The sequence below is a fragment of the Lethenteron reissneri genome, chromosome 33, assembly GCF_015708825.2.
Source record: "Lethenteron reissneri isolate LAM-NWPU_2019-01 chromosome 33, ASM1570882v1, whole genome shotgun sequence".
NCBI classification, from domain to species: Eukaryota; Metazoa; Chordata; class Hyperoartia; order Petromyzontiformes; family Petromyzontidae; genus Lethenteron; species Lethenteron reissneri.
Window position 1 is genome coordinate 6,505,267 of NC_083811.1, and position 20,739 is coordinate 6,526,005.

Below are 20,739 nucleotides of genomic sequence, written 5' to 3' on the forward strand. Positions count from 1 at the left end.
AAGCACAATCGGGATAACAGTTTGAAGACGACAGAAAAAATAAACGGTTAGAATCAACATTTAAAGCTAAAAACTCATGTTTTTTGGTTTTAACATTTAAATTTCAGGTCCAATTAGCAAAACTGAGAATAGGATTCTGAAAACACCATATTGTATGCCCAAATTTTAAAAGAGAGCTTACCAAAAGCAACACTCATCCTATGGTGTGGGCTCCATGCCACACATGTTGGCACCGATCCATTGGGCTTCGTATCTGTATAAAACAAAGAGGAAAAAAATACACAGCTGAACAACACTGCTTGGCAAAAAAATTACAACCCTGTTGGCTTCATTTAATTTGAATGGAGCCACATGTTTTGTTTATAAAAAAGAAATCATCTGTTGCATGAAAATAAGATTAAAATTGCATTATTGTGACGTTAACAAAGCAGCTTGATTTTGCGTAAGTCAACACAACTAAATGTAAATACAAGCGCTGCACTCAATAGCATTTACGCTGACCTGAATTCCACATCAAACGACCGTGGGGGTGGTGATCATCTCCTGTTTACAGCCCCAACTCGGTGATTAAACGTCCACATTCCTAGAACAGGAACAAGTCATTCCATTGTCCAAAGGGCAACCCACTAGTGGACTTTCCCACTAAAGTGGTTCTCATTTGATCGACCCCAAATGGATGAAGGGCTTGAATCGACCCTTCCAAGAAATTTCCAAGTCACGTCCTTCCAAATGCAAGCAAGCACCAGCTGGCTGTTGTTTCTTTAGATTTCTCTCTAAAATGTTGTTCCCCAAATGGTCAAACTCAACAGGTGCGATGTTCATAAGGGCACTAAAACACTAAACACATTGCAGAAATGTCACAGCAAGTGTTCACCGGTTTCGCATTTGTATGAAATTATAACTTCACGTGCTGTTGCAATGAGGTCAAGTAGCTTCTCCTCCTACAGAGAAATGAAGCTATGCTGACGACTACCACTTTACATATGTACTGATCAGATAAGTTACACCTGGACGGTAAATCACATGGACAATGTTAGCAAAAATAAAAATAATAATAAAAATGCATCCGTCTGCCCTCAGTGAGGTCCTTCAACCCACAATGGGTACGCATATCTCAGAAAATAATCTTGAATTCCATTCCCCTATTGTCAAGTGCAAGATGTTTAATGGGGTTACAGAGAGTTGAATTCTGGCCATGTACATGGTGTCCTTAACTGTCCCATACTGCAAAGAATCGAGATGTCACACCAAGTGTTACACGGTTTCTTCGTTTAGTATGCATAATTTAATAACATCAGACTTTATGGAACCAATTGGCAGTTCTGGATTTTTGTAAACCAGCCTGGGTAATAGTAAGTTGGTAAGAGTATTGCCATTAAACAATAGCATACGTAACTATGCACAGTGGACCTCTTCTATTTACATTACCCTGTAGCTCTCTCACCCTCAACCCCTAACCCATCCAACCAGATCCCACTCACACTCACCCAACTTCAACCCTCATCTTCGCCAAACGTGCATCCCAGGAAGCTTCTTTATAAATAGCTAAATAGTGTCTCTACAGGCATTTGTACTTCGAGTCTAGTTAGTGTCAAACTAGGTGGCCAGACCCATCTCGAAAGATACAAAAATGTGTACAGTACAAGCTGATTTCTGCAGCAGCTCTGCGACTATCTTTAATTATACAATTATTTTAAGATACGCCTTTGCACAAGGGATAGTATTTGATGTAGCATCAGCAAAACAATATTTTTAAATAATTTTTCAGTCGTTTAGTTGGCTCAACAAAAAAAAGAACAATAGTTCTTGCATCAAAATAATGCAGACAATTCTATAACTTTTAAGATTTTTCGGGATGATCTGTAAAATATGTACAATACACTTAAAAACAGTTACTGATAACACTTCTGCATTGCACGGTGTTATTTGTCCCTATTTGGTTGTCCATCGTCGTCGCTTGCAAGTTCCACTGAATAATTGGGAGCATTGATTAAGGAGAGGGGGGACTGGGAGATTCTAGCCGTGTCATAAAGAAAGTTTAACTACCAAAAGTGGAAGTTCGTTTTTTTCTTGACCTTAAATGGGCAGAAAAAAAGGTTAAACTCTTCGCTCAATTGGCAAGCTGCCCAGAATAGATCTATACACTTGTGTAGAGTTGTGTGTGCAAGTCTGACAACATTCACTGGTTTTTATCATCCCCTTGGTGAGCACTCTCCATTTGTTGCAAAGCCTTTTTCAGCCAAAAGATCACTGCTCTGCCACATCATTTGACAATAACTGTGTCATCAGGGAAAGGAGGACAAAGCACGTGATTGCCTCATGTCCACGGATTTGCGAATGGATTTGTTAAAACTACATGGCTATTTTTGTTTTCATAAAAAAATAACAACCCAAAGAATCCAAAACTACAAGAACTACCCACTGGGCCAGCCGTATACTGTTCGTAATGCAACGACGCCACCAACACTCCAGTTCGAATGATAAATTATTGAAATGTCAGTACTAAATTTGCAGGTAAATAAGTTTAATTAAAAGGAACCCCCCCCCCCCCGCCACAGTATTTTTGGCATGACACTTTCATTTCCATCTTCCCACACTGGGTCACAATACACAGCCTTGTGCAATGTGGTTCTTGTTGCTTGTCTGACCTACGCCACCAACATGTCCTACCCCACTACATTCTCCCGCACACGCATTATGAACCACCCAATCCCGCTAGCATGTCAAGGCAATATCCATCTTTGGGCTGCCCGCGATATGATGGAATCGGATCAGGCAGCGAAATCAAATAACCAAGGAGCTTCTGAATTTGCCTGCCTAAATCCCCTTTACCGCGTGCCTGGTATTCACTTCTCACCTGCCTTTTTGGTCAGACTTCTCTGGCAGCCAGAAATTCATTTGAGACATAACCTTCACCTAAATAAAGAAGGTTGCTGAATATCGTTTTTGGAAGAAAAAAAACAATGCACAGAACCCATTATAGCCGCACACAGCCTGCATTCTAATTACCTCTCAATCTTCCTGGAGCGTAAAAAACACGCTTTTCTCCTCAGTGCGCTTAATAAATAACCAAAAATACTCACGATAATAATTACCATTAGAAATAATATTCTCAACATTTCCATTAATCCAAATTAAGTGTGTCGTCCAATGTTAGTGAGGCATGTTTTGCTGGCTGTTAACTGGAGTACTGCCTGCATTTTAAGACCCATGCATGTACCTCATTCCCAGCTGTCAATTACAGATGTGGTGCCCAATGAATGTGCTTACCCCATAGTGACCTTAATAATCATGCTGCATGCCAGATCCATCAGCCACAGCAATTATATAATCATTCTAATAAAGCCCTCTCCAAATTATGTAAACGCACCACGCTGTGCTACAGGCAGAGTTCTAAAAAGAGATTTCTTGTGATACTTTTGTAGGTTTTAATTATTAATTTTCCAGCTCACCTCTGATTTTGGCACCATAATCATTTTTATTGTAACTGTATGTGTAGATGTTATAATCTACAGGATAGTTCATATATAAATACAGCTTCAGTCGTTAATGGAGACAAACCATGAAAAATGCACACATTTACCAACACTAATGTCTTATTATGTACATATAATTACATTTCGTATTTTTTATTATAATTTGAGTACTGATACCACACATTCTAATGCCTTACCTTAGCTAAAATACGAATGGCCATGTAATTTCAAGTTTAATATAAATAACCAATGTACTTGAGTTTAAATGACCAAATACGGTGGTGATATGCCCCCTGTTTAACTATGAAGGACTCTGCCCAGATTGTTCGTGTGAAATCGAAGGCTGGCTCTGCTTGACCTATTTCCAGCCACTCGTAACTAATGGTTACAAAAACCTTCCCTGAATGTCGAACATTATTTTTTTTTAAGTCTTTGGAGGTAAATGTCAACAGCCTCACGCATGCCTTAAATAAACAGATGGGAGTGAAATATGTTTTTTTCAAAAAATTCCGCTATGTAAGCTGATAAAGCATAACATGAAAATATAATGCTCAAAGGAATAAAAGGGATAAGAAGAGAGAACATGTTCCATCTGCCACTTTGGTGATAAGCCAGCTGCAGGTTGCTTCCACGGCAGCTGACCTGGCACTGGCGTTGCAATAAACACTATTTGCCTGGCGCAGTACTTGGAACAAGATTTCCGTCACACTGCAACTTGACAGCACAGTTGCCAGGTTCTCTCACGTATGATGTACCTGCAATATAGGCGACAATGCACAGTAAGTGGTGAGTGTCACATGAGATTCTCACCCATCACAACGGCTGGCTTGGCCTTTCTGAGGTCCCAGAGCATAATTCTTCCATCCTGTTGAAATTGCATAAATCATGAAAGCTGTAAGAACAGAATTCAATTTTAAAACAAATATAAGTGCACGGACAGAAAGCGCTCATAAGAAAAGCTATTTTAATAAACACATTTTGCATAATTTAAGAAATGCTAATTACCAGTAACCAACATTTATTAACACAAATTTACATCAAACTTGAAAAATTCGAGCACTTAAAAGAATACCTAATAATTAAAAAGGTATATTACATAAGCAGATAAGCCGGAGAAAGGATAACTAATGCTAGTGACAGGAACATAATGTATCTTGTTGATGGGTGAGTTAACAAGTAGGTGAGTGTTCAAGGGCCAGCGATATATAGCAGGAGAGGGGAATAGCAGGTCACATGATGAAAAGCCCTCTGCTAAAGCATTGCAACTTGCCTGAGAACAAGAGAGGAATAAGTTGTCATCATGTGGCGAGAAGGAGACACAGTCCACGGAAGCAGAATGACCTACAAAAACAACGCACGTGACAAGAATTCTAAAAATGTGACAAGCAAGAAACATTTGAATGCCTTAAAAAAAGCTCCATCTTCTTCTTCTTCTTTCATACGGCTGATGTAGATGCAGAGCAGCAACAATTTCACATTCAGGTGGTCAAGCCAGATAACCGCTTCAGGAGCAGCAAAGTGTATCGCTGTGATGTCTCCTTCGAATTTGTGGATCGGCAATTGTGTGGTTATATGTTGGAAGGTCTGTTTTGGATGACAGTTGCAAACTGGAGAGTTTTACATTTTTCATTTGTGCATCAGGTATCTGCATCTTCCATGGTTTGTGCAGATGCGGTTTAGGGTTGGCCATGAGCTTCATGCAAGATCAAACCCAAGGATATTGTGCATTGGCTCTTTCATGAGGTGTTTTTGTTTGGGGCCTTTTGAACTGCGTTCAGCTCTCCAAGCTTCATTGGGGTCAAACTCGCATTGTTGAAGGTTAAGTGCATGGGTCCAAAAGGGCTTGTGTGATTAATGCACATCAAGAAACCATGGAAAAGTATTGTTGTTCGTGACAAAATTGTTATATAGGGCTTGGGTGATAAAGGGAAAAAAGGATGTAAATGCATGGGTGAAGATGTCAACCCTTTCCTAGCAGCTGAACACATGGCAGTTAATGGGCTGTATGTACAATGTAGAGTTTTAGAAACAAGCACACACAACTTCCATAATGTCTGCATGGCTGTAAATAAGAAATATATAACTACAGCACTAGCCCGTCATGTGCACTCACATCGTGCGTGCACATACGTGTGTGGTCTGCAGAATGCAAAAGTTATATCCAGGAAATGACAAAGAGTTTTTGATCACTGATGGCTTCCAACTTGTACACAGAGTAATCCCCCGGGTGTAATCACAAACAGCAAGCATCACAAAGCCCTGAGGAAGAATTTCACAGCAGCCAATTAACAGCATGGGCTCATTAACCCTACAGTGATCATAGGTGTTATTGAGCATTCAACCATGCTTTTAAGAGCAGGACACACTGGCTTTACAGCAGTTTTTATTGACTCGGTGCAAAGCTCTCACACAAATAAAAGCAGCAGACGGAAGCCATGCAACCGATGTAATCGATGAAGTGAGAAAGAGGGCTTTTTAGATAAAAAAAAAATCAAATTCATGGGAATATTTCTAACAAATATCTGGAGTGCATTGCACAGGACACGGTTAAAGGAGAACAGCATACACTCGCAAAACTTGGCTTTGTGCAGTGGGATCGTCTGATTGCCGGATTACATCCTGATGTCGGCACGGAATGCACCATAGTGCACATGACAAGACACGAAGACAGGGGTATCCATGGAAATATGGAAATTCGGCTTTCAAAAACGTGTCTCGCAGTACAATGACAGTCGGTGCTGCTGGTTCAATCACCGTACGGTTCAAGTGCTGACGCTGTTTATGTAGTGCTCTATGGATGTGTCTCGCAACGATGCGGCACCGGTGGAGATTAATACGGGTGGTGTCGGTTAAAATATAACCATGTTTTAGAAGAAAAATAAGTGTTTGTTCAATATGCCAAAACAAACTATTTAAATTTCAGATTTTTTTCCCCCCCCAAGCTAATTTTGATCCTAAAAAATATGCAATGTAAATGAATCCAATGCTGTATGTTACATCTGGATTGTTGCATTAAATATTTACTGCATATTCTACATTTATTAAGCATTTGTATACGTATTTTGAAAATATTATAAATAGTTAAGTGCTGTAAGGATTATAAATATACATATTTGATCAACTACATTGTAAAAAATTAAAACATCTCTTCAAATACAAACACCAGGGTAGGTAGCCGTTGAGCCTCGCTGAATGTATGCTTTATTTAAAAATGTTTCTTCCCGAACCATCACCTAATCTGCATAAATCTAATCATCATGACTCGGGATACTTGACTGTTCACGTGTTAAAGGGAAGGTGCTAACACACAAATTGTTTTAATTTGCTGTATTCTACTCCCGGCAATCCTTAAACACTGTACACCAGTTGATGACATTCACGCTCTAATGACCTTCAGAGCCATCCCTAAAGTTGCTCTTGACATTTCGATGCTGCAGTGTTTGCATACATTTTAGCACAGAGTAGTATACTAATTAGCGAAAAAAATATCCCAATAAGTCAAAAATAATCTGCATTGTCGCACACTTCTCACAGGACTGTCACAGCAACTAACAATATTTGCGCACATCTAGGATGAGCGAGTGCCTTTGATAGTTGTGCTGGTTATTTATGTTTAAATTACCAGCTGAAGCTTTGCATAACCCTAATGGATTCCAAAGGTATGCACATAAATACTGTATTGGCAGCATTAACTGGCATGCCAATCAGCCGTGAAAAGTCAGCACCTTTATGGGCGCAAAGCAACGTGCGAGAATGAGCATGGGCAAAGGGGAGAACGTTGGAAAGAAATAACCAACGTTAGCCCAGAAATGATGGAAAATAAAAAAAACCCATAAAAACCCCAAATAGAACATTCAGGGATCAAGTAAAAAAATCAGTGAAACACCAAACTAAGTATTTATTTTATGACCAACATGTGACCCAGTTTTTTGGTGGATCATTTACTATAATCACCACTTTCACACGTCAACTACTCAACGATCACATGTTACATACACAGTAATCTGCATGTGACCATCTCCCCACCTAAACTTTGCAAATAAAGTCACATACCGGAGTATCAAGGAAAGCATAAAACACGCATTTGTTTTATTTACCATTAAAAAAAACGAATCACCGGTTTTCTATGAGCTTTAAAATGCAATGTTTGCTCTTCAACTAAAGGCATACCCAAATATTAATAAAAAAATACCCAGATATCTCGCTAAAATTGCATTCGTTAACACAACTTGCATTCCAGAGATTGTTTGATCTCCTGCACAGCAGTTGAAGCAATGGGCAGGTTTCTCTTAATGGGGAAGGTGGGGGCCAGCGTGCACATATTAAAAAAAACTAATTTAAAAAATGCTAATTATTTAATTGCACTGAAGTCCAACGTGGTGAAATGTGACCAAGCGATTTGATTTGCATTTAACACCACTTCTCGAACACGCGGATAAATCAATTACGACTCTCGTGCAAACGCACTTTCGCAAGGAAAACTGGGTCATGGTGAGATGTCGCACTGAATAGCTTTGAGAGCGATCAGCATTAAAAGAATTAGGGTTGAGTTCATTCATTCAGTCCTAAACCAGTCATCAGCACACGTTTTTAAACCTATGGCTAAAGACCTAGGAAGCCCACACACAACCGGGTATAAACTTACTTGGCATGTGCCTCAAATTTATTACGCAATCTGTTATTTAAAGAATGTGACTTACAATAGCCTTCAATTAACGCGGTTGGCTACGTTCGGTGCGAAAGAAGTTAAACATAAATTTCGATTTAAAGCTTTCGTGACTGCAGGGATTCATATTATTGGTTCTTTCAGTAAAGTCACGTAGAAGGGAAATAATAACAACACCTGATGATGATTGATTGTGTTGCAATCGAAACGTCGTGAGAATTTTATTGTTTTATTTGCATTATTCTATTATTTCCCTTCTACGTGATTTTACCAAAAGAACCAATAAGTTAAACATACTTACATCCATACATTAAAACGAGCCGATCATCTCATATCATTATTCCTCCGAGCAACTGATCCTACCCAAACTTCTCATTGTTACGATTGATATGTTCAGCAGTTTCCTTCCTTTTTACGACGGCATCAACAAAATGATTCCCACACGGCTTAGAAAAAAAAACATATTCGTGACAGAGATTAAGATATTTAGCAGTGAGAAACGTTACCAAGTAAAGCCTTTAAACCTTTTATCGAATGGAAAAATCAGAGTACGATTCAAGTTTATTCTACGAATTAAATTTCACTTGCTTAAAATTTACAACTTCAAATATCCTGTAAAGTTTTGTTTTCAAAGACCGGTGCAAGTTGTAACTAAGATTGTTTCTTTAAATTCTCATGCACAGCTGTTAGATTTGGCCAGTGGAACCTTTTTTGCTGATACCAAGCCCTATAATTACAGACACTATCCTAAATTTAACAAGGTGCAAAAAAAAAGACGAGTTACAAAACATGCAAGCAGGCTACACGTTTGCAATGCCGTAACACGCATTTTTTCATTCCTCAGGCCCTATGCTATTCCTACAAATCCAGAGCTTACATAAAGTCATCATTAACTGAACCTGACACGACCTAATTTCTCTGTTGAATGCGCTTGGCTGGTTACACAGTGTCCATTAACCAAAATAAGCATCTAAAGGCATGTACAGATGAAGCTGTCATTGTAAGGAAAGAAAATAAATGTTTAATATCGCACAACAATATTAAGTCATCTTCTTGGTTCTTTCGGTAAAGTCACGTAGAAGGGAAGAAATAAAATAATAAAAATAAAACACAATAAAATTATTCTCACGACATTTCGGCCACAATGCAAGCAGCCGTCCTCAGGTGAAAACCAGGTCCGTCGAGGCGACTCTGTCGCAAGCAGCCATCCTCAGGTGAAAACCAGGTCCGTCTAGGCGACTCTGTCGCCTCGACGGACCTGGCTAAAAGTATGAAATCAGATGCTAATTGTCGTCAAATATTTATGAAGCATTTCCATACAAGACTCAACCCAGGTCATCCAGAAGAATACAAAGTCAACACCACGGACCTACAACATCATTTCTCACTAAAGTGGAACATTGCCCTCACATTATCAAGCTTTGTATGTATTACCATTTTGCAGGGCTCAGAAAGGACACCATGAACATATAAAACGGACACATTCCAAAGGTGCAGGAGCAATCTAAACGTGATTAAACAGTATATTGCAAAGCAAAAATATCTTTGCATCAAAGAAAAAGGAAATGTAATATGACCTTGGGTGGATCACGCAAGCAATAAATTCAAAACACAGGGAAACAAAACATAACAAAAAAACTTTCAAAAAAATCACAAGTACCATCTGCTAGAAATGTGGTATAATCCCTCAACTGCTTTAATATGCTGTAACTCTTAGGAATATCCTAGTTTTTTTTCATTCCTTCTGACATACCTGGAAACCTTGTGTAAAAAACGCTTGATCATTGACCATTACAATCAATGATATTTAACTTTTTTTTCAGATATCCCCACACAGACGACAAGAAACATTCCAAATGGGATTCTCTCAAGGTGAATGTCTGAAGGTGAGGGACGCTTGTTCCTTTTAAGTGTTTTGAAACAACATCTCCCACCCACAGCAACACTGGGCTCCCCTCGGTTTCCTCGCAGCCAGTTATCAATCACTGCACTGCACCGGCAGCCTTTGAGCCAGCTCATGACAAACAATTTGGGGATGAAAGAAAGGAAATGAGCTGTGAATTCCTAACCTTTTATATATATTTTTTTCTTCCTCCCAAGTCGCCTTGCTATGGGTAGGAAATCAATGTAGCGGTGAAGTCACGCATGCGGATGCAAGACCACAACCCTTGCCCTGCAGTCCGCTGCAGGCGACACTTCTGCTGGCAACGCTTATGAGTTAAGGGCTTGACGTTTGTCTTCCCTTGACTTCTGTCCAGGCTGTCCAATGTTTCACGGGGGTTTCACTGAATTCATTTCAATGCATATTAAGTTCTATCTGGATCATGAAAACAACCACTCTCAATGCAATACGACAAAGTTGCATTCCTACAATATTTACAGACTAATGCTGAACCAAAGAGGGTTTCAAATCAATATATATTTAAGTAAATAAATCAATAACGCAAAGCTGTCAACATATCATTGTTGTATCCCATTGTTGTCTTCAGAGGGGCCCTTAAACAAAAGATGCAATACTGCCACCTGCTGATTTTTGTAAGTCTTTGAAAGGAGGAGGGGAAATCCGCATTGAATGCAGAGCAACAAAAGTGTGCGCAGTGAACCTCGGAAGCCTCGAGCTTGCTGCAGCGATCTCGTTGCACCAACGACAATTAAGCGCGAGATACATTTTCTACGAGAATACAATTATATCCCCCGATACTGCAGTGGGGACCACACGCTTGCAACGAAACTGGGTTAACGCCTGCCATCAACAGCCACCCGAAACCTCAAGAACAAGAAAATAGAAATTCCTATCGGTAAAAAAAATACAAATGCTTTGTGAAAACGATGCTTGCAATGCCTTGGTCTAATGTACCGGTCGGTGAAATATGTGGCACAGGATCTGCTAAAAGCCTTCTAAGTGTATGCAACACATGTACTATATTTGCAATAATATTGTTTGCATGCAGAGGAAAAAACATGCTGATAGTGTCGTACATTATAAAGGTACAATACATTAATTTTGACATTTACGTGTCATCTATATAAGGTAACCTACAAAAGAAAGGACAAGTATATAACATGGTAATGAAAAAAATAAAACTATGTATAGTGCAAAACAAGTGCATAGAAGATTCGACTAATATACACTTGTTTATTTTTGCACAAGTCTAACAAAGCTATTTTAAATGGAGTGCCTTTGGGTAAATATAAATGTAATCTGTGAATATACTGCATTAAGGACTTTACGACAAGTACAAATTATGTTAATTATGTTCAATATATCACATTATAAATTAATGAAATGTAAACTAGGTGGTGGTGATGCATGCCTACAAATACAATGCTGTGGAGGCCGAGTGTTGGTGGATTTGGACAAATGCTGGGCATTGAGGAACCATACTCTGGCTTGCCTGAAGGCAGTTCAGCAAACAAGTTGAATCCACCTGTTCCTTCTGTTTGGGATGGTGTGTCCCCTTCGCACACATGGGTTTTCTCCAGGTACTCCAGTTTCCTCCCACATGGAAACACTCATTAATCATCCAATAACACCTCAATATATTGAGGACTGCAGAGCTTTTGGGAGGGGGGGATTTGGCGCTGGCTCACTGCCTGGCTGCCTTCCTGCGTGCCTTAGTAATTCTCTTCTGAGAGCGAGCAAATGCTCTCCCATAATTTTTAATAAAAATACTTCAAATCAGCGAATCACCAAGCCAACTATATTTATTTTACCAGGTAAGGCCCACTGAGCTATATAGCTCTATTTCAGAAGCGACCTGGTCACAAATGATAACCCAATTAAGTGACTTATCATGTGGAAATGTTTCTAAATGTGGAGGGAAAAACCGGAGGACCCGGATAAAAATCCACACGACCACCAGGAAAACACGAAAACTCCAAATATACAGGTGTCAGTGTCATGATCGAATCCACAACCTCCTGTATACCATATGAAGTAGTTAACATCTTGCCACCACTTTCAGACAACGACTCACATCACCTGTGGTTCGTAATTTGAAGTGTAAAGATCTTTTGTGGGATACAAGCTAAAGAATCAATTAAAAAAGACCTTTAAGAATACACGGACCCAAGGTGGTATTAGTCACTGCTTAATTAATTACCTTAATCTGTTTTCAATTAATCAAGCATGATTATTTACATTACAAAGTGCACTGAACACACGTGCATATATAGGCACTCAGGCACATGCAGTGTTTAAATCAATCGCATGGGCACAAAAGACCAAGTTCCCCTGTATAGCATAACAGCGTTGGGGCAAAATCTATTAGTGAACTCAAGGTTGGAAAAGAGCACACGGGGGAGGGGATGATAGTGCGGCCAACTACAAGGCCAGACCTGCCATTGCCTCCTCAGTGCTGATGTTCACTCACTGCAACAAGTACTTCTGTAACGCTGATCTGACCGAGTAAAGGTCCAGAACCGGTTCAGATATCGCTTGCCACCAATGTTAGTCTTGGCCAAGAAACAAAACCTCAGGTCGCTGGGTCTGCCGGCGCAATGCGCTAACCACTGCGCCCCCGCCGCGCAACACGCACTCGCGAGCACCCACGCTTACTTGGCATGCCAGACAATGTGTCCCCTTATCTGGAGGTGGAAAGCATTGCATATGGTGTGGGTGGAACAGAAATTAATTTTAAGACCGCGCTTGTCAATTTGTCATTTTTAAACGCTCTTGAAAAAAATCCAACTATTAACATAAGTGACTTACCACGATATGACGACACCACTTTGAGCTCTGCCAGGTCCCACACCTTCACACTAGGGCACACGTCACAGTTGGAATGTTAAAGACAGCACGAGTACTCAACCTGTCAAACCGAGGCAGGTGGCAGTGTTACCCGCTGCTGTATCCTTTTATTTTTAAACACACTAATCAAGCTTGAAATATCACAGAGTACAGGATAATGACATAGATAGCGCTGATTTTGTCTGGCTGATGTAGAAGTAAATTCGTGGATGGATAAAGTTTGCAATACAGCATTGACGAAATGATTGTCGAAATAACAATAAAAACCATTTGACCTTCGCTGGATATTTTATATTAATATCTGACACTCTTTAAACAGGAGTGTTGCGGGGGTGTAATGATTCGCACCCTGGACTGGCAATCCAGAGGCTGCTGGTTCGATTTCATGCCATGGCAGTTGAAACAATGGGCACATTCATTAAACGTCATACTCGAAACGTCGTACTCGAATTGTAAATGTTGTGGGTTTACTCTGCAACACACCGGTGTGCTGTACTAGCATGCTGGGAGATGCCATGCCGGGAGATGGAATCGAACCAGGAGTGGTCTAGATTGCAAGTCGAGTGTCTAAAAAAACCACACTCTGGTAGCATTGTCCATCCATTGAAAAAAGTAAGTTCAAATCACTTCTGTTGCTCGTTGCTCCCTGCTAACAGCTCTTAACATGCATCTCAAGAACAGGGACATCGCGTATTCTGTATGACAAGGATAAGTTGCTCAAAACACTGAAGGGATGCCGTCAATCCCATGTTTTTCTTAAAAACCAGTGGGTACATTTTTCAAAATTGAACCACACAAATCTAACTGCAAAAACATCTCACAATTCAATCTGTAACAGCCGAGTATCCCAACACCTGAAGATTAATTTGACACGTGTCAGTTTCATCGATTTACAGCAGGCAAAAGGATATGTGCATGCACTCGCTCCCAGATTAAAAATTCAATGTCATATCCACAAAAGAAGACTACTTGACATACCTATGAATGTTTTACACGTTAATATCAGGATACAGCTCTCCTATGGCCTAGTCTAAAATATATTCTATGCTTTAATTACAGGATGACTCAACCCTGCCTTGAGTACAAAAAAATTGAAACTTAGGGGTGCCATGGTGGCAACAAGTCTAAAATATATTCTATGCTTTAATTACAGGATGACTCAACCCTGCCTTGAGTACAAAAAAAATTTAACTTAGGGGTGCCATGGTGGCAACAAGTGAACTCCCTTGCCTGGTATGGAGGATGTATTTAATTAATTAAGCAGTTAGTAAGATCACCTTGGGTCTGTGTATTTTAAAAGATAGTTTTTTAATTGATTCATTCGTTTTTATCCCAAAGGAGCTCTTTAAAATACAAATTTCGAACCACATGTGATGTGAGTCAGTCTGCAAGTGGTGGCAAGATGTTAACTACCTCAACTGATATACAGGAGGTTTTGGGTTCGATCCTGGCCCTGACGCTTGTATATTTGGAGTTTGCATGCACTCCTCGTGGCCACATGGAATTTTTCCGGGTCCTCCAGTTTTTCTTCCACATTTATAAACATGCATTTAGAACATTTGGCTGCTATAAATTTCCACATTGAGCTATCATTTGTGGCCAGGTTGCTTCTGAAAAAGAACTACATAGCTCAGTTGGGCCTTACCTGGTAAAATAGAAAATGGTTTCGTTAGTTGTTTTGTCCTTTATACATTTTAATATGAACCAAATCTTGGGAGATTACATTAGAGCGCTGATAATTATCAACGATCCTGCTATATTAACATCATACATACACCTCTTTAAAAAAAATTTACATTAAAAACGGCATGGTACAATATTGTTGGTCAGTGCACCAGATTCCTCAAACAACTAGAGACTTGCGAGTGTTCATTTCAAATATCCACATCACCAACTTTTGAACCCTATACCGAATGTCACAAGCACAGCATGATTTATTTGCCAACAAACTAATCACGTGGTAGAGTTTAAAAGAATCCAATTCTATGAAAATAAAGAATGTGAAATTACTCTTGTAGAACAAATTTTATGTAAAAGACATTTTGCCACAAGCTAAATAAAATCCATTTCACCGGCTAATCTTACGAGCCGTAAAAATAAATTGACTTGTTCATTTTTTTTTCAAATGTTCAACTCAACATTTAAGTTTCTGTGGAACTGCCCTGTAAAAAAAGTATTAAAATAAAGACACTTTCCGTGAGAACAATGCATTTTATATTTTCAAGTAAAAATCTTATTTCTGACATTATAAATGCACTTCCTGAATGATAACTTTACTGTAGTTTCCATTATAGTAGGCAACAATATTATATTTAATGTTTCTATTTGCAAAATCTCAACTCATGCATAATGTCAATAATAACTCCACCACCGTGGACGACTTTTTATTGCTTTAATCAAAAGGCTTTGTTTTCTGAGTACACAATACAAAGAAAACATCTGGGTTTTATAAAAAAAAATATGCCAACCCCGTGGGATTTCCAAAGTTAAAAATCATCCACCTCGGTAGACAGCACAATCACAATTTTAGCGGCTTGCTGATTTATAAAAAAAAATAATGCTTCTTTCATGTTTTAAGAGTACTTGCAAATCGCATGAATAAATAAATAAAATGGTATGTTGCATTACAGAAGTGACATTAAGATTATCCATGTATTTGTTTTAGCTGCCATGAGTATGATACTTTTTTTAATGTGTGAAATTCAGAAGTTCACATTGTGACATGTGCTGCAAAATTTGACAAATAATTATAACTTATATCGTTCTATTTTATACCAGACCACATGTTTGTTGCTGGGAAGAAATGTGATGGGATTTACGACTTGGAATATTGTAGTTAACCCCAAAGTGGATAAATAGCAAGTTGTAAAGGATGCTGACGCAAGCAATCAACAAGGTTTACGGCTCATTTGAAAACAAGGGTAAAATTCATTTCAAGCAGGAGAAAGGGGGGGAGAAGACACTTCCCCATATAAAAGAGGAATTTTTTTTAAAATCTGTGCCTTACATTATGCCTGGGTGACAGAAAGCTGGAGCCATGTTGCAGAGGACTATACCGAGACAGCCTGACAAACATTTCTAGGGCAAGTTGTCAAGGGCTAAATGAGCGTAAGTTTGAAGAAAATTAGAAGGAACGTCTCGAGTACCGTGAATTCCGCCACGTGTAATGAGAAGGAAACATATATAATTCATTTTATCTTCTTGGTTCTTTCGGTAAAGTCACGTAGAAGGGAAGTAATAAAATAATAAAAATAAAACATAATAAAATAATTCTCACGACGTTTCGGCCACAACGCAAGCAGCCGTCTTCAGGCCGAAACGTCGTGAGAATTATTTTATTATGTTTTATTTTTATTATTTTATTACTTCCCTTCTACGTGACTTTACCGAAAGAACCAAGAAGATGAATTCCTGCAGTCACGAAAGCTTTAAATCTAAATTTAATTTATTTTAGTTAAAAAATTAAAATAAATTAAATCACGACGTTTCGGGCGCAACACACTTAAGCGGTGTGCTTTCGCTAAGTTGTCCCCACCTGAAGAAGGACGCTTGTGTTGCGCCCGAAACGTCGTGATTTAATTTATTTAAATGTTTTACCTACGTGACTTTACCGAAAAAAAACAAAGAGTATGAATCCTTGCAGTCACGAAAACTTCTAACCTAGAATGTATTTATTTTAGCCTTCAGGAGTGTGTGTCGGCAGTAGACTATCGAGGGTCTGTGTCGAGTGGATGAGAGGAGAGCCATCATGCAGGGCCCAATCAGATCTCCAGAGATGAGAGAGCAGGCCGTGAAGTAGTAGAGGCTGACAAGGTCTGGAGAGCAATGACAAGAATGGGGGCTCATGCTCTGTTGTGTTACCAGCCTCTGCTGTAATGTACAACTGTCTTGGACTGATGAAGTCGTGGTAAGGCAAAAACTTTCTACAATAAAATATATATATACTCTCTGATTGTGTATAGAGGATGGTTTGATGAAGGACATTACAGGAGGAAGAATGGAAGTGAAAATACTCTGAGGAAGGAAAAGGACTGGGATACAGGAGGAGCTGAAGGGTCGACTGTGGAAATGAGCACAACAAATGGATGGGGAAGGTGGAATCCCTAAGAAGAGGGTATTGTGGAGGGGTGATGAGGGCGAGAGAAACAACACCCTCCACCCTGAGCATAACCTGTGTAAAAATCATTCCTCCTGCGAAAAGAACAAGTCTTGTCGATTATTTCCGTCATTAATAAATGATTCGCATGTTCGTTTTTTTTTCTCCTGCATGTTATTGGGGGTGGATGATTAAACTCCCTCAATTCTTAAACCTGCAATCGTGTGAGATTGCGCTGACCACACAGTTAGATAAACCAACCACATTTAAAAAAATGTTTGTTCCATTTGTGACACACATAGGTTTATTCTTTTTTAGATTTTGATGAAGGAATTATTTTGAATGACACAAAAATTTTAGTTCAAAGGTTTCTAGTTCATTATTTTTTATAAACTGTGAAGCACAAGAGATCACTGGCAAACTACCAGACATCACCTATTGAAGTGTGTGGTCTTCATATTGTCTTGCTCCTACATATTTTGACAACTATTTGATACAGCATTCTGTTACTCAGGTCGCAGCAAGATAATTGTAGCGCACGTCTTCATTTAAAAGTGCTCAAGATTACAATCAGAGACAATTTCACAAATGGGTTACTCTTTACATCATTGCACAAGGGTAACAACTGCTTTTTATCCCCAAGCATAGATTTGTGTACAAATAACGATCATCAAAGGCTGCATATTTTCTGTCACTGCTGTGTCTGAATGCCTGAAACCTTGTCACTTGGGACACAAACACACCTGCGGTCCAGGCTGCCAGACACAACCTTTGACCCCGACGTGCTGATTCGGGTGACGATGTCGTTGTGCTCGTAGCGGCAGTGTCGGCTGCAAAGGTAAGCCTCGTTCTCTGCCAGCTCCCACAGCTCCAGTGCGCCTGGCACAAAGACACACACAGAGGCCAAGTGAACATCCGCAATCAGACTCCGCAGGAGATTCTTTTGAATTCCGATGGGATTTATAGTAAGGGGGAGTCCGACAAGACAAATGCTGCCACCTCGAGGAAAAGTTTTTTTTTAAGTACCACATGGCACAACTGACATATCAATATATACCAAAAGCTTAAGAAGAGAGTCAACCCTCAAGATTTGCTTTGGATGAAGGAGACGTAGTATTGGGAAATGAAAGTAGTGCCAATTAATGCCCTCGCCCACCTGAAGCTTGAACTCAAGATCTCATTAAGGACCTCTTCAGTACAAAGGCTTGGTTGGGCATTAGCTCACTAAGCTGTGCAAGCCACATTTAATAGAGTGCTATATATGGACCACGTTACTCAATGTTCTTCATTTTTGTGGCCAGGAACTCGAATACAAAGACAGCAATTGCCAGTGGCTGAAGGGTTCGGACAAGAAAACCACAAACATCCTCCTGAGTGAATCAGTACAGGGGGTATTGTCAACAGAGTACTAAAGGTGGATATTTCATAGCAGATGCAATGAAATGCGATACATACACCAAACCTTAAAATAGTTATAATGAGGCACGAGCTTAATCGGTAGTGTGCAACTTAGTTGCTAAATTGCGAGTGAAAATTAGCACGAAACTGTTTCCCGACAATTGCAGCAATTGAAAATAGCAGGGCTACAAGCAGGGCACCTTATTGGAATTAGACATTTCAACATCATTGCATCTACAATTAAAACATGACAAGGACAGGATAACACACTTTCTTAGGAGCAACCTTGTTTTCAAAACAATATAAAGAAATGCCATACAATCTACAGCACTTGAATTCTACACAGTTGTTTTCACAAGTATTCAGACAAGTACATTGCCTCAAGACAAATGCAAATGGGGTGAACCCAAAAACTGTTTGCATTCAATTCTCTCAATGGACTGGTGATTTATTTTGGGAAAACACAAATTAAAAGTGGAGCTTGGAAGAGTTTTAAAATTAGCTCGCTCGGTCTATTTAAGAATGAAAATATCGCATTTTCACAGACCAGATATATACTACTCAGAGAAAGAAAACTATAATAGCAACCCATTGCATAGTATTTTGATTTAAACATATTCTTGGTGAACTTTTTTAGTTGCCAAAGCCTAATTAAACAGACAAGGTAACAGAAAAAGTAATTAAAACATGCACAAAAGCATGGCAATTTGAGCCACCATAAATATTAGACAAATGTGGCATAATCTGTCAAAAATGATAACTAAATTATAAGGCTGGCTGGTGTTATCTTTAAAAAACGTCGATAAATTATAGCTGAAGTAGATGCTATACAAAGTCCAATCATGATACAATTTATATTCATATGTGGCTTGAGTTTAAAAGACAATTACATTCCCAATTGAAATAATCCAAAGATTCACACGCATTACCAAAACAAAGCAAGGTAATTCTTGCAGTGTCAAATTCTATTAACACAATGTAAATCCTGAGACACATCCAGAGACAATGCTATTGTATGGTTGTGGCTAAAAGTAACATTTCCCGACAAGCTACAATCTAGTAACAAGCTCTGTGTTCTTTATAAGTGAGTGTTGTGAGGAGTGTAAGAGCAAGTGTTCTTGGCTTGCAATCTATATTGGGAGAATGCTATTCCATCTCGGAATGGCATCTGCAATAAAACCATTAAAATAGAGCCCTCCCCTGCCTGTACAATCATAAACACGGCGCTTTAGCACGGCTTTAATAGGGACAGAGCCAGACCAGCTTGCAACACCACATGCATACTTTCCACATGGGCAGAATTAATAAAGAACGTACGTAGATACATTTTCACCTCGTCAGTTTGCAGAACCATAATGAAAACATATGTGCATGTGGAGAAAAAAAATCTAAAAAATGTTGACACACAGTCAAAACTCCTCATGAGGGCTGAAACAGGATGGTATGGACAGATCCTCATTTAAAATTACCCATTTTACTCCACTCATGTGTATGCCTGATGGTCAAAAACAAGTGATGGGAGTGGCAGCCAAGGAAAGAAACAAGCCACTAAGGACGTATACCGAGGAGGAGTGTGGCGGTGCTAGGTGTATTCATAATATAGGTTTTTGGGTCAGATCGCGTTATTTATAAATGTGTCGTAACCCTCCACCACCCGACACGGCCAAACAGATAAAAAATATGTCACGTTTTATTTTTTCAAAGGACGAAATAATTCACTTCTTTAGCCCACCGGTGTGCTGAAGAGAGAATCAACAGCATTTTAAAATTTGAGTATGACGTTTCGCTGATAATTACAATCAGCTTCATCGGGCAAGAATGGTGAAGCTCTCCTGTTGCTTTCGGTCTTAAATAGAGCAGCAGCAGGGTGACATCATCATTTAATTCAATTCAATTCAATCTGGTGCAGTGATTCAAGGCAAAGAGGGGGAGGGTATTGTAATTATATAGATTGGTAATCATTCAATTGTTATTCATTGGTATTTGTTTCCCTTATAAGGAATTGTAATTGTATGTATTTACCTATATTATGAATAATATTGGTCGTGAAAGCCTACGTGTTAAATTGCTAGGTGTATTGTTTGTCACAGGACCGACAGCGATGCCGACGACTTGAGGCCTTCGTCCATTCGTGGATTGATCACGGTTGCTTATGATCTGCGTTTCTTTTCAGATAATATGATGAGTTAACCACAATTTTTCAGTTATTCTACTTATCCACACAAAGTAATGGATAATTTAATAAATCTGCTTCCACCTCTGGGTTATTCACCTTATCTGAATCTCAGCGCTGATAATAGTGTAGTGAGACACTAATACTAGGAGGCACTCTATTTATTATAGGCTTCACAGG

The 20,739-nt window shown here is 39.2% G+C and overlaps 1 protein-coding gene across 1 annotated transcript in view; it reads right to left on the reverse strand.

Moving 5' to 3' along the window:
* The window catches only part of LOC133350266 (methylosome protein WDR77-like), a 58,216-nt gene that overhangs the window by 20,697 nt on the left and 16,780 nt on the right, over positions 1–20,739 (reverse strand). The window contains 5 exon segments of the mRNA XM_061564430.1: positions 182–253; positions 4,287–4,341; positions 4,747–4,817; positions 12,854–12,903; positions 17,732–17,867. Of these exon segments, the coding sequence (XP_061420414.1) occupies positions 182–253; positions 4,287–4,341; positions 4,747–4,817; positions 12,854–12,903; positions 17,732–17,867 (384 nt within the window).